Source organism: Somniosus microcephalus, chromosome 4, assembly GCF_052327205.1.
Source record: "Somniosus microcephalus isolate GS21.2 chromosome 4, FLI_Smic_1.0, whole genome shotgun sequence".
Lineage (NCBI taxonomy): Eukaryota > Metazoa > Chordata > Chondrichthyes > Squaliformes > Somniosidae > Somniosus > Somniosus microcephalus.
Genome location: NC_140990.1, coordinates 94,164,414 through 94,177,240, shown reverse-complemented (window position 1 = coordinate 94,177,240; position 12,827 = coordinate 94,164,414). Strand labels below are relative to the sequence as shown.

General features: G+C 50.6%; 1 protein-coding gene across 1 annotated transcript in view; it reads right to left on the bottom strand.

The window, feature by feature from the left end:
• parp2 (poly (ADP-ribose) polymerase 2) overlaps positions 1–12,827 on the bottom strand; it is a 115,668-nt gene that overhangs the window by 21,817 nt on the left and 81,024 nt on the right. Inside the window, 3 exon segments of the mRNA XM_085985088.1 lie at positions 450–525; positions 2,483–2,579; positions 6,690–6,740. Coding sequence (XP_085841214.1) covers positions 450–525; positions 2,483–2,579; positions 6,690–6,740 — 224 coding nt within the window.

The window sequence follows — 12,827 nt, the reverse complement described above, 5'->3', positions numbered from 1 at the left end:
CCTTTGGGAGCAAACTGTGCCAAAGGAACATTCGGTTGAAAGCCTGCTGCGGAGTAACAACTGGGACATTGTAGAGGGAGCTTTACTGTGCATCTAACCCGTGCTGTACCTGCCCTGGCAGTGATTGATGAGACAGTGTAGAGGGAGCTTTACTCTGTATCTAACCCATGCTGTACCTGCCCTGGGAGTGTTTGATGGGACAGTGTAGATGGAGCTTTACTCTGTATCGAATCCATGCTGTACCTGCCCTGGGAGTGATTGATGAGACAGTGCAGAGGGAGCTCTGCACTGTACCTCACCTGGGAGAGCGGCATTCATTAGTACCAACCATGCGCAGAAGAATCCCCGAAGGTCAAGGTTCGTATAGAGCCAGGTGTCTGAGCGTACCCTTCATCAGACCCAACCTCCCCTCCATAAAAACAAATCAAAAGCAACTTGACTTCACCTACTTCTTTTCAAAGGCATCCTTGGCTTTATTCAGATCACTACCACACGGGATCAGGTTGTTCTGTCCGACCTTCCCCACTGAAAAAGGAATCAAGGTGAGAAAACATCATGGTTGAGAACGTGGATCCCCTTCATAGTGCCAACCCTCAAGCCCACATCCCTCCTTAACCCCCTCTATCCCATTTAATATTTTACACCCTCGATCGGGTCCCTCCTTAACCCCCTCTATCCCATTTAATATTTTACACCCTCGATCGGGTCCCTCCTTAACCCCCTCTATCCCATTTAATATTTTACACCCTCGATCGGGACCCTCCTTAACCCCCTCTATCCCATTTAATATTTTACACCCTCGATCGGGTCCCTCCTTAACCCCCTCTATCCCATTTAATATTTTACACCCTCGATCAGGTCCCTCCTTAACCCCCTCTATCCCATTTAATATTTTACACCCTCGATCGGGTCCCTCCTTAACCCCCTCTATCCCATTTAATATTATACACCCTCGATCGGGTCCCTCCTTAACCCCCTCTATCCCATTTAATATTTTATACCCTCGATCGGGTCCCTCCTTAACCCCCTCTATCCCATTTAATATTTTACACCTTCGATCGGGTCCCTCCTTAACCCCCTCTATCCCATTTAATATTTTACACCCTCGATCGGGTCCCTCCTTAACCCCCTCTATCCCATTTAATATTTTATACCCTCGATCAGGTCCCTCCTTAACCCCCTCTATCCCATTTAATATTTTACACCCTCGATCGGGTCCCTCCTTAACCCCCTCTATCCCATTTAATATTTTACACCCTCGATCGGGTCCCTCCTTAACCCCCTCTATCCCATTTAATATTTTATACCCTCGATCAGGTCCCTCCTTAACCCCCTCTATCCCATTTAATATTTTACACCCTCGATCGGGTCCCTCCTTAACCCCCTCTATCCCATTTAATATTTTACACCCTCGATCGGGTCCCTCCTTAAACCCCTCTATCCCATTTAATATTTTATACCCCTCGATCGGGTCCCTCCTTAACCCCCTCTATCCCATTTAATATTTTACACCCTCGATCGGGACCCTCCTTAACCCCCTCTGTCCCATTTAATATTTTACACCCTCGATCGGGTCCCTCCTTAACCCCCTCTATCCCATTTAATATTTTACACCTTCGATCGGGTCCCTCCTTAACCCCCTCTATCCCATTTAATATTTTACACCCTCGATCGGGTCCCTCCTTAACCCCCTCTATCCCATTTAATATTTTACACCTTCGATCGGGTCCCTCCTTAAACCCCTCTATCCCATTTAATATTTTACACCCTCGATCGGGTCCCTCCTTAACCCCCTCTATCCCATTTAATATTTTACACCCTCGATCGGGTCCCTCCTTAACCCCCTCTATCCCATTTAATATTTTATACCCTCGATCGGGTCCCTCCTTAACCCCCTCTATCCCATTTAATATTTTACACCCTCGATCGGGTCCCTCCTTAACCCCCTCTATCCCATTTAATATTTTATACCCTCGATCAGGTCCCTCCTTAACCCCCTCTATCCCATTTAATATTTTACACCCTCGATCGGGTCCCTCCTTAACCCCCTCTATCCCATTTAATATTTTATACCCTCGATCAGGTCCCTCCTTAACCCCCTCTATCCCATTTAATATTTTACACCCTCGATCGGGTCCCTCCTTAACCCCCTCTATCCCATTTAATATTTTACACCTTCGATCGGGTCCCTCCTTAACCCCCTCTATCCCATTTAATATTTTACACCCTCGATCGGGTCCCTCCTTAACCCCCTCTATCCCATTTAATATTTTACACCTTCGATCGGGTCCCTCCTTAACCCCCTCTATCCCATTTAATATTTTACACCCCTCTAACTCAACACGGGCGGGTGGGGGGAACAGACCTTGGGCCCTTCCTGCTTTATATGGCTCAGTACCAGACCAGGCCATTCGGCAGTAGGCTCTATTAAATTTACAAACTGATCATTAGCATTGGGAAGCCCGCTGTCCGAAGTGCTCACCTCTGCCCCAGCGCAACCAGACGCTGAAATCTCTCTTGGCATCATCCTCCAGTAGCTGAATGATGTAGTACTTGTTGTTGTTGAACTGCAGGTTCGTCTGTTGAAAGAAGTGAAGTGTACAGAGCAACTGGTGCTGGCGTTAACCCGTCACCCCCTGTGCTCGCTGACCGACCGTGGCTCCCAGTCCAGCAACGCCTCCATTTGAAAACTTCTCTCTCCTTCGCGTGCAAATCCCTCCATGGCCTCGCCCCTTCTGCTATCTCTGTAACCTCCTCCAGCCCTGCAGCCCCCCCGAGATCTCTGCACTCCTCCAATTCTGGCCTCTGGCGCATCCCTGACTGCAATCGCTCAACCTTTGGTGGCCGTGCCTTCAGCTGCCTGGGCCCGAAGCGCTGGAATTCCCTGCCGAAACCTCTCCGCCGCTCTCTCTTCCTTTCGGACGCTCCATAAAACCTTCCTCTTTGACCAAGCTTTTGGTCACCTGCCCTAATTTCTCCTTATGTGGCTTGGTGTCAAATTATTTTGTTGTCTTCTAACACACCTGTGAAGCGCCTTGGGATGTTTTACTATGTTAAAAGGCGCTATATAATACAAGTTGTTGCAGTTGAACTGGATGATTGACAAATGCGTGAACAGGGGCAGCTTTGAAGCCTCAGGTCGATTGTTTTAATTGGTCGCTGATTGCCGATTTCACCTGCTGAACTGATATCCAAAAGCCGCGTTCACTTTCGGCACATCCCAGATTGAAATAATTCTACGCGGAGAGTTTAATCTATTGGCGGCAGTTTGCAATGTGTCGGGCGTGGTTCAGTGGGTCTCGCTCTCGCCTCCGCATCAGAAGGTCGTGGGCTCGAGCCCCCTCACTCCAAAGACATCAGCCTAATAATCCAGGACCCACACTCCCGGTGCCAGTGCTGAGGGAGTGCCGCTGCACTGTCGGATGAGACATTGGCCCAGACATTCAGGTCCCCACACGTGAGTACGCGCTGGGTACTCACCCGTAGGCCCAACGAAAGTGCCGGTTTCGTGCATGCACTGCGCATGCGCGGGAAACCGGAACTTCCATTCCCTTGAAAGAAGGGGTTGACGGGTGGAACGCGTGCGCCGGAGAAACAGCGCGTGCGCATCGAACTTACATTTTTTTTTGCAGGTTTTCCCGGGAGGGTAATTCTCCAGCAGTTACACTTTTAAAAAGCAGGCGCAAGGCCTGCTTTTAACAAGGTAAGTGGTGAATTAATTAAAATTAAAACATTTTTTCCACAGGTTTATTATTTTTAAATACTTTAAAGAAATGTACATTTATTTTTAAAATAACAACAGAAAATGCTGGAAATACTCAGCAGGCCAGGCAGCATCCGTGGAGAGAGAAACCGAGTTAACGTTTCAGGTCTGGGACCCTTCATCAGAACTGGAAAAAGCTGGAGATGTAACAGATATTAAGCAGGTGCAGAGACGGGGGGGGGGAAGAAATTGAAAGAACACCCTGTACTTTTGTAAGAGGCAGGAACGATAAAATGTTGCAAATGGGAATGGCAAAAATCATACTGCATGAAAAATGGGGGCAGGGATTGTTGAACTCAATGTTGAGTCCGGCAGACTGCAAAGTGCCCAATCAAAAGATGAGGTGCTGTTCCTCGAGCTTACGTTGAGCTTCATTGGAACAATGTAATAGGCCGAGGACAGAGAGATCAGAGTGGGAGTGAAGCGGAGAATTAAAGTGACAGGCGACCGGAAGCTCAGGGTCACCCTTACGGACTGAACGGAGGTGTTCCGCAAAGCGGTTGCCCAATCTGCGTTTGGTTTCCCCAATGTAGAGGAGACCGCATCGTGAGCAGCGAATACAGTATACTAAATTGCAAGAAGTACAAGTAAATCGCTGTTTCACCTGGAAGGGGTGTTTGGGGCTCTGGACAGTGGGAAGGGAGGAGGTAAAAGGGCAGGTGTTGCATCTCCTGCGCTTGCACGGGAAGGTGCCAGGTGAAGGAGAAGGGCTGTTGGGGGTGATTGAGGAGTGGACCAGAGTGTCGCGGAGGGAGCGGTCCCTTCGGAATGTTGAAAGGGGAGGTGAGGGGAAGATGTGTTTGGTGGTGGGATCACGTTGGAGGTGGCGGAGGATGATCCGTTGAATGTGGAGGCTGGTGGGGTGAAAGGTGAGGACAAGGGGAACCCTATCGTGGTTCTGGGAGGGAGGGGAAGGGGCGAGAGCAGAAGTGCGGGAAATAGAACGGACACGGTCAAGGGGTGTCAACCACGGTAGAGGGGAATCCTCGGTTGAGGAAAAAGGAAGACATGTCGGAAGCACTAGTATGGAAGGTGGCATCGTCAGAACAGACGCGGCGGAGACAGAGAAACTGGGAGAATGGAATAGAGTCCTTACAGGAAGCGGGTGGGAGGAAGTGTAGTCCAGGTAGCTGTGGGAGTCGGTGGGCTTGTAGTGGATGTTTGTTGAAAGCCGATCGCCGGAAATGGAGACGGAGAAGTCGAGGAAGGGAAGGGAAGAGTCGGAGATGGACCATGTGAAGGTGAGGGCAGGGTGGAAATTGGAAGTTAAGTGAATGAACTTATCCAGTGCAGGGCGAGAGCAGGAAACGGCACCAATACAGTCATCGATGTACCGGAAAAAGAGGTGAGGGAGGGGACCTGAGTAGGACTGGAACAAAGAATGTTCCACATATCCCATGAACAGGCAGGCATAGCTAGGGCCCATGCGGGTTCCCATAGCAACACCTTTAATTTGGAGGAAGTGAGTGGAGTCAAAGGAGAAGTTGTTCAATGTGAGAACAAGTTCAGCCAGGCGGAGGAGGGTGGTGGTGGATGGGGACTGGTTGGGCCTCTGTTCAAGGAAGAAACAGAGCGCCCGAAGGCCGTCCTGGTGGGGGATGGGGGTGTAGAGGGATTGTACGTCCATGGTGAAAAGGAGACGGTTGGGGCCAGGTCCAGGTGGCTGTGGGAGTCAGTGGGCTTTCCAGGTAGCTGTGGGAGTCGTGGGTTTGTTGTTATTTCAGATTTCCAGCATCCGCAGTATTTTGCAATTATATAAGTTTATTTTTAGCCCTGTTAGAAAATGTAATTAATTTTTTCAAAAATTTAAATTGTTTAAAATATTTATTTCATGTAATTTATAGTTATTTTAAAAATGTAATTAAAAAAAATTATTTGAAGTTTTAGCTATGTTTTGGGGCTTATAGTATTTATAGGTTTGACAGCTCTTCCTGTCAAATCTATGAATACAGATTCCCTGCTCCGATTGGCTCTCCATGGCCCACGTGATCCCAGGGGACGCTTCGAACTAACTGCGCCCCTGGGATACACAAGCACTGCACAGCGGCAGCTGGAGCAGGCCCAGGATCGGAATCCCACGCGGGCCCACAGCTCAACGGCCGGCGCGCAAGGTAAGTGCAGGTCGGGGGCTTGCATCCGCGGGAAGACCCTGACCCGAATTTCTGGGCCATTAAAACCGAGGGTCCCGTCTGCCCTCTCAGGAGGAACGTAAAAGATCCCACGGCCGCTATTAAAAGAAGAGCAGGAGAGTTCTCCCTGGTGTCTTGGGGCCAATATTTATCTCTCAAATCAACATCAGTAAAAAAAAAACAGATTATCCGGGGAAGCATTCAAAAAGAAAGGAAGAGGATCCGTCATTTCCTGCTGGTTTCTTGTAACCTCGGGATATGCTTAAGAGCTTAGACTCTGACTGACCTCAGGAACGCAAAGCGTGTGGATGGTGCAGCCTTAAAGTAAATACTAGTTCGTGCCCAGTTCCACTTCATTACAGTGGTGCATTGGTGTGACATGCCTGTCGTTATAAAACAGGATAGCATTCTACCAAAAAGAGAAAGACTGGAGGTTCTACAGCACCTTTCACTACCTCAGGACGTCCCAAAGCACTTTACAACCAATGAAGTACTTTTGAAGCATGGTCACTGTTGTAATGTAGGAAACGCGGTTGACAATTTGCACACAGCAAGATCCCACAAACAGCAAAGTGATGAACGACCAGTGATGATACTGGAGGGGTAAAGATTAGCCCCAGGACAGTGGGGAGAACTCCCAATGCTCTTCTTCCACTAGTGCCCGTGGGATCTGATATGGCCACTTGAGAGGGCAGTCGGGGCCCTCGGTTTAACGGCTCACGGGAGATCTGCTCGGGAACGATCTGCAGTAGAAGCGCAGCCGCTGTGGGGGAACACACTGAGATTATTGCACCAACCTGGTTTAAGAGTGCGTCGTACACATCGGCCCCTTCACAGTACACGTGTGCCTGCAGGGGAGGCAAAGAGGTGGTTACAGGTTACATTATTAACAAGCGCTCCTACACAAAGGTGTAACAAAGCACATTACAAAAAAAGGGATCAAATCTATGGAGCAAGTGGGAAATGGGGAAAGGGAAGAGTGAGGCACCAAAGGCACATGATCAATAAGCAGGTTTTAGAAGGGAGGCAGCGAGGTTGAGTGACCTAGGGCAGGGGTAGTGGTATTGCTGAAAGAAAAGAGACCCAATATCACAGATAGAGGGGAACGTGGATTAACCCAATATCACAAAGAATGAGCAATGTGGATTAACCCACTATCACAGTGGAAAACATGGAGTCACTCAATATCACAGAGAGTAGGGAAACAAGGAGAAACTCAAGTTAGAGCTGAGGGAGGCAGGAATGTGGAGTCACACAGTGTGTCAGAGGGAGTGAGAGCAATGTGGAGTCACAGTGTGTGTCAGAGGGAGTGAGAGCAATGTGGAGTCACACAGTGTGTCAGAGGGAGAGAGCGCAATGTGGAGTCACAGTGTGTCAGAGGGAGCGAGAGCAATGTGGAGTCACACAGTGTGTCAGAGGGAGTGAGGGCAATGTGGAGTCACACAGTGTGTGTCAGAGGGAGCGAGAGCAATGTGGAGTCACACAGTGTGTGTCAGAGGGAGTGAGAGCATTGTGGAGTCACACAGTGTGTCAGAGGGAGTGAGAGCAATGTGGAGTCACAGTGTGTCAGAAGGAGTGAGAGCAATGTGGAGTTACAGTGTGTGTCAGAGGGAGTGAGAGCAATGTGGAGTCACACTGTGTCAGAGGGAGTGAGAGCAATGTGGAGTCACACACTGTCAGAGGGAGTGAGAGCAATGTGGAGTCACACAGTGTGTCAGAGGGAGTGAGAGCAATGTGGAGTCACACAGTGTGTGTCAGAGGGAGTGAGAGCAATGTGGAGTCACAGTGTGTGTCAGAGGGAGTGAGAGCAATGTGGAGTCACTGTGTGTCAGAGGGAGTGAGAGCAATGTGGAGTCACACAGTGTGTGTCAGAGGGAGTGAGAGCAATGTGGAGTCACACAATGTGTGTCAGAGGGAGTGAGAGCAACGTGGAGTCACAGTGGGTGTCAGAGGGAGTGAGGACAATGTGGAGTCACACAGTGTGTCAGAGGGAGTGAGGACAATGTGGAGTCACACAGTATGTAAGAGGGAGTGAGAGCAATGTGGAGTCACAGTGTGTGTCAGAGGGAGTGAGAGCAATGTGGAGTCACACAGTGTGTCAGAGGGAGTGAGAGCAATGTGGAGTCACACAGTGTGTCAGAGGGCGAGAGAGCAATGTGGAGTCACACTGTCAGAGGGAGTGAGAGCAATGTGGAGTCACAGTGTGTGTCAGAGGGAGTGAGAGCAATGTGGCGTCACAGTGTGTGTGTCAGAGGGAGTGAGAGCAATGTGGAGTCACAGTGTGTCAGAGGGAGTGAGAGCAATGTGGAGTCACACAGTGTGTGTCAGAGGGAGTGAGAGCAATGTGGAGTCACACAATGTGTGTCAGAGGGAGTGAGAGCAATGTGGAGTCACAGTGTGTGTGTCAGAGTGAGTGAGAGCAATGTGGAGTCACACAGTGTGTCAGAGGGAGTGAGAGCAATGTGGAGTCACAGTGTGTGTGTCAGAGGGAGTGAGAACAATGTGGAGTCACACAGTGTGTCAGAGGGTGAGAGAGCAATGTGGAGTCACAGTGTGTGTGTCAGAGGGAGTGAGAGCAATGTGGAGTCACACAGTGTGTCAGAGGGAGTGAGAGCAATGTGGAGTCACAGTGTGTGTCAGAGGGAGTGAGAGCAATGTGGAGTCACAGTGTGTGTCAGAGGGAGTGAGAGCAATGTGGAGTCACAGTGTGTGTCAGAGGGCATGAGAGCAATGTGGAGTCACACACTGTGTCAGAGGGAGTGAGAGCAATGTGGAGTCACACAGTGTGTATCAGAGGGAGTGAGAGCAATGTGGAGTCACACAGTGTGTCAGAGGGAGTGAGAGCAATGTGGAGTCACAGTGTGTCAGAGGGAGTGAGAGCAATGTGGAGTCACACAGTGTGTCAGAGGGAGTGACAGCAATGTGGAGTCACACAGTGTGTATCAGAGGGAGTGAGAGCAATGTGGAGTCACAGTGTGTCAGAGGGAGTGAGAGCAATGTGGAGTCACACAGTGTGTCAGAGGGAGTGAGAGCAATGTGGAGTCACAGTGTGTGTCAGAGGGAGTGAGAGCAATGTGGAGTCACAGTGTGTGTCAGAGGGAGTGAGAGCAATGTGGAGTCACACAGTGTGTCAGAGGGAGTGAGAGCAATGTGGAGTCACACAGTGTGTCAGAGGGAGTGAGAGCAAGGTGGAGTCACAGTGTGTGTCAGAGGGAGTGAGGGCAATGTGGAGTCACACAGTGTGTCAGAGGGAGTGAGAGCAATGTGGAGTCACACAGTGTGTGTCAGAGGGAGTGAGAGCATTGTGGAGTCACACAGTGTGTCAGAAGGAGTGAGAGCAATGTGGAGTCACAGTGTGTGTCAGAGGGAGAGAGAGCAATGTGGAGTCACACTGTGTCAGAGGGAGTGAGAGCAATGTGGAGTCACACACTGTCAGAGGGAGTGAGAGCAATGTGGAGTCACACAGTGTGTGTCAGAGGGAGTGAGAGCAATGTGGAGTCACACAGTGTGTGTCAGAGGGAGTGAGAGCAATGTGGAGTCACACAATGTGTGTCTGAGGGAGTGAGAGCAATGTGGAGTCACAGTGTGTCAGAGGGAGTGAGAGCAATGTGGAGTCACAGTGTGTGTCAGAGGGAGAGAGAGCAATGTGGAGTCACAGTGTGTGTCAGAGGGAGTGAGAGCAATGTGGAGTCACACAGTGTGTCAGAGGGCGAGAGAGCAATGTGGAGTCACACTGTCAGAGGGAGTGAGAGCAATGTGGAGTCACAGTGTGTGTCAGAGGGAGTGAGAGCAATGTGGAGTCACACAGTGTGTCAGAGGGAGTGAGAGCAATGTGGAGTCACAGTGTGTGTCAGAGGGAGTGAGAGCAATGTGGAGTCACACACAGTGTCAGAGGGAGTGAGAGCAATGTGGAGTCACACTGTGTCAGAGGGAGTGAGAGCAATGTGGAGTCACACAGTGTGTCAGAGGCAGTGAGAGCAATGTGGAGTCACACAGTGTGTGTCAGAGGGAGTGAGAGCAATGTGGAGTCACACAGTGTGCGTCAGAGGGAGTGAGAGCAATGTGGAGTCACACTGTGTGTGTCAGAGGGAGTAAGAGCAATGTGGAGTCACACAGTGTGTCAGAGGGAGAGAGAGCAATGTGGAGTCACAGTGTGTCAGAGGGACTGAGAGCAATGTGGAGTCACACTGTGTCAGAGGGAGTGAGAGCAATGTGGAGTCACACAGTGTGTGTCAGAGGGAGTGAGAGCAATGTGGAGTCACACAGTGTGTCAGAGGGAGTGAGAGCAATGTGGTGTCACACTGTGTGTCAGAGGGAGTGACAGCAATGTGGAGTCACAGTGTGTGTCACAGGGAGTGAGAGCAATGTGGAGTCACAGTGTGTGTCAGAGGGAGTGAGAGCAATGTGGAGTCACAGTGTGTGTCAGAGGGAGTGAGAGCAATGTGGAGTCACAGTGTGTGTCAGAGGGAGTGAGGGCAATGTGGAGTCACACAGTGTGTCAGAGGGAGTGAGAGCAATGTGCAGTCACACAGTGTGTCAGAGGGAGTGAGGGCAATGTGGAGTCACACAGTGTGTGTCAGAGGGAGCGAGAGCAATGTGGAGTCACACAGTGTGTGTCAGAGGGAGTGAGAGCATTGTGGAGTCACACAGTGTGTCAGAGGGAGTGAGAGCAATGTGGAGTCACACATTGTGTCAGAGGGAGAGAGAGCAATGTGGAGTCACACTGTGTCAGAGGGAGTGAGAGCAATGTGGAGTCACACACTGTCAGAGGGAGTGAGAGCAAAGTGGAGTCACACAGTGTGTCAGAGGGAGTGAGAGCAATGTGGAGTCACACAGTGTGTGTCAGAGGGAGTGAGAGCAATGTGGAGTCACACAGTGTGTGTCAGAGGGAGGGAGAGCAATGTGGAGTCACTGTGTGTCAGAGGGAGTGAGAGCAATGTGGAGTCACACAGTGTGTGTCAGAGGGAGTGAGAGCACTGTGGAGTCACACAATGTGTGTCTGAGGGAGTGAGAGCAATGTGGAGTCACAGTGTGTGTCAGAGGGAGTGAGAGCAATGTGGAGTCACAGTGTGTGTCAGAGGGAGAGAGAGCAATGTGGAGTCACAGTGTGTGTCAGAGGGAGTGAGAGCAATGTGGAGTCACACAGTGTGTCAGAGGGAGTGAGAGCAATGTGGAGTCACACAGTGTGTCAGAGGGCGAGAGAGCAATGTGGAGTCACACTGTCAGAGGGAGTGAGAGCAATGTGGAGTCACAGTGTGTGTCAGAGGGAGTGAGAGCAATGTGGCGTCACAGTGTGTGTCAGAGGGAGTGAGAGCAATGTGGAGTCACAGTGTGTCAGAGGGAGTGAGAGCAATGTGGAGTCACACAGTGTGTGTCAGAGGGAGTGAGAGCAATGTGGAGTCACACAGTGTGTGTCAGAGGGAGTGAGAGCAATGTGGAGTCACACAATGTGTGTCTGAGGGAGTGAGAGCAATGTGGAGTCACACAATGTGTGTCAGAGGGAGTGAGGACAATGTGGAGTCACACAGTGTGTGTCAGAGGTAGTGAGAGCAATGTGGAGTCACACAGTGTGTCAGAGGGAGTGAGAGCAATGTGGAGTCACACAGTGTGTGTCAGAGGGAGTGAGAGCAATGTGGAGTCACACAGCGTGTCAGAGGGAGTGAGAGCAATGTGGAGTCACAGTGTGTCAGGGAGTGAGAGCAATGTGGAGTCACCGTTTGTGTGTCAGAGTGAGTGAGAGCAATGTGGAGTCACACAGTGTGTCAGAGGGAGTGAGAGCAATGTGGAGTCACAGTGTGTCAGAGGGAGTGAGAGCAATGTGGAGTCACAGTGTGTCAGAGGGAGTGAGAGCAATGTGGAGTCACACAGTGTGTGTCAGAGGGAGTGAGAGCAATGTGGAGTCACAGTGTGTGTCAGAGGGAGTGAGAGCAATGTGGAGTCACAGTGTGTCAGTGGGAGTGAGAGCAATGTGGAGTCACACAGTGTGTCAGAGGGAGTGAGAGCAATGTGGAGTCACAGTGTGTGTCAGAGGGAGTGAGAGCAATGTGGAGTCACACAGTGTGTATCAGAGGGAGTGAGAGCAATGTGGAGTCACACAGTGTGTCAGAGGGAGTGAGAGCAATGTGGAGTCACACTGTGTCAGAGGGAGTGAGAGCAATGTGGAGTCACACAGTGTGTGTCAGAGGGAGTGAGAGCAATGTGGAGTCACACAGTGTGTGTCAGAGGGAGTGAGAGCAATGCGGAGTCACACAGTGTGTGTCAGAGGGAGTGAGAGCAATGTGGAGTCACACAGTGTGTGTCAGAGGGAGTGAGAGCAATGTGGAGTCACTGTGTGTGTCAGAGGGAGTAAGAGCAATGCGGAGTCACACAGTGTGTCAGAGGGAGAGAGAGCAATGTGGAGTCACAGTGTGTCAGAGGGACTGAGAGCAATGTGGAGTCACACTGTGTCAGATGGAGTGAGAGCAATGTGGAGTCACACAGTGTGTGTCAGAGGGAGAGAGAGCAATGTGGTGTCACACTGTGTGTGTCAGAGGGAGTGAGAGCAATGTGGAGTCACAGTGTGTGTCAGAGGGAGTGAGAGCAATGTGGAGTCACACTGTGTCAGAGGGAGTGAGAGCAATGTGGAGTCACAGTGTGTGTCAGAGGGAGTGAGGGCAATGTGGAGTCACAGTGTGTCAGAGGGAGTGAGGGCAATGTGGAGTCACAGTGTGTGTCAGAGGGAGTGAGAGCAATGTGCAGTCACACAGTGTGTCAGAGGGAGTGAGGGCAATGTGGAGTCACACAGTGTGTCACAGAGGGAGCGAGAGCAATGTGGAGTCACAGTGTGTGTCAGAGGGAGTGAGAGCATTGTGGAGTCACACAGTGTGTCAGAAGGAGTGAGAGCAATGTGGAGTCACACAGTGTGTCAGAGGGAGTGAGAGCAATGTGGAGTCACA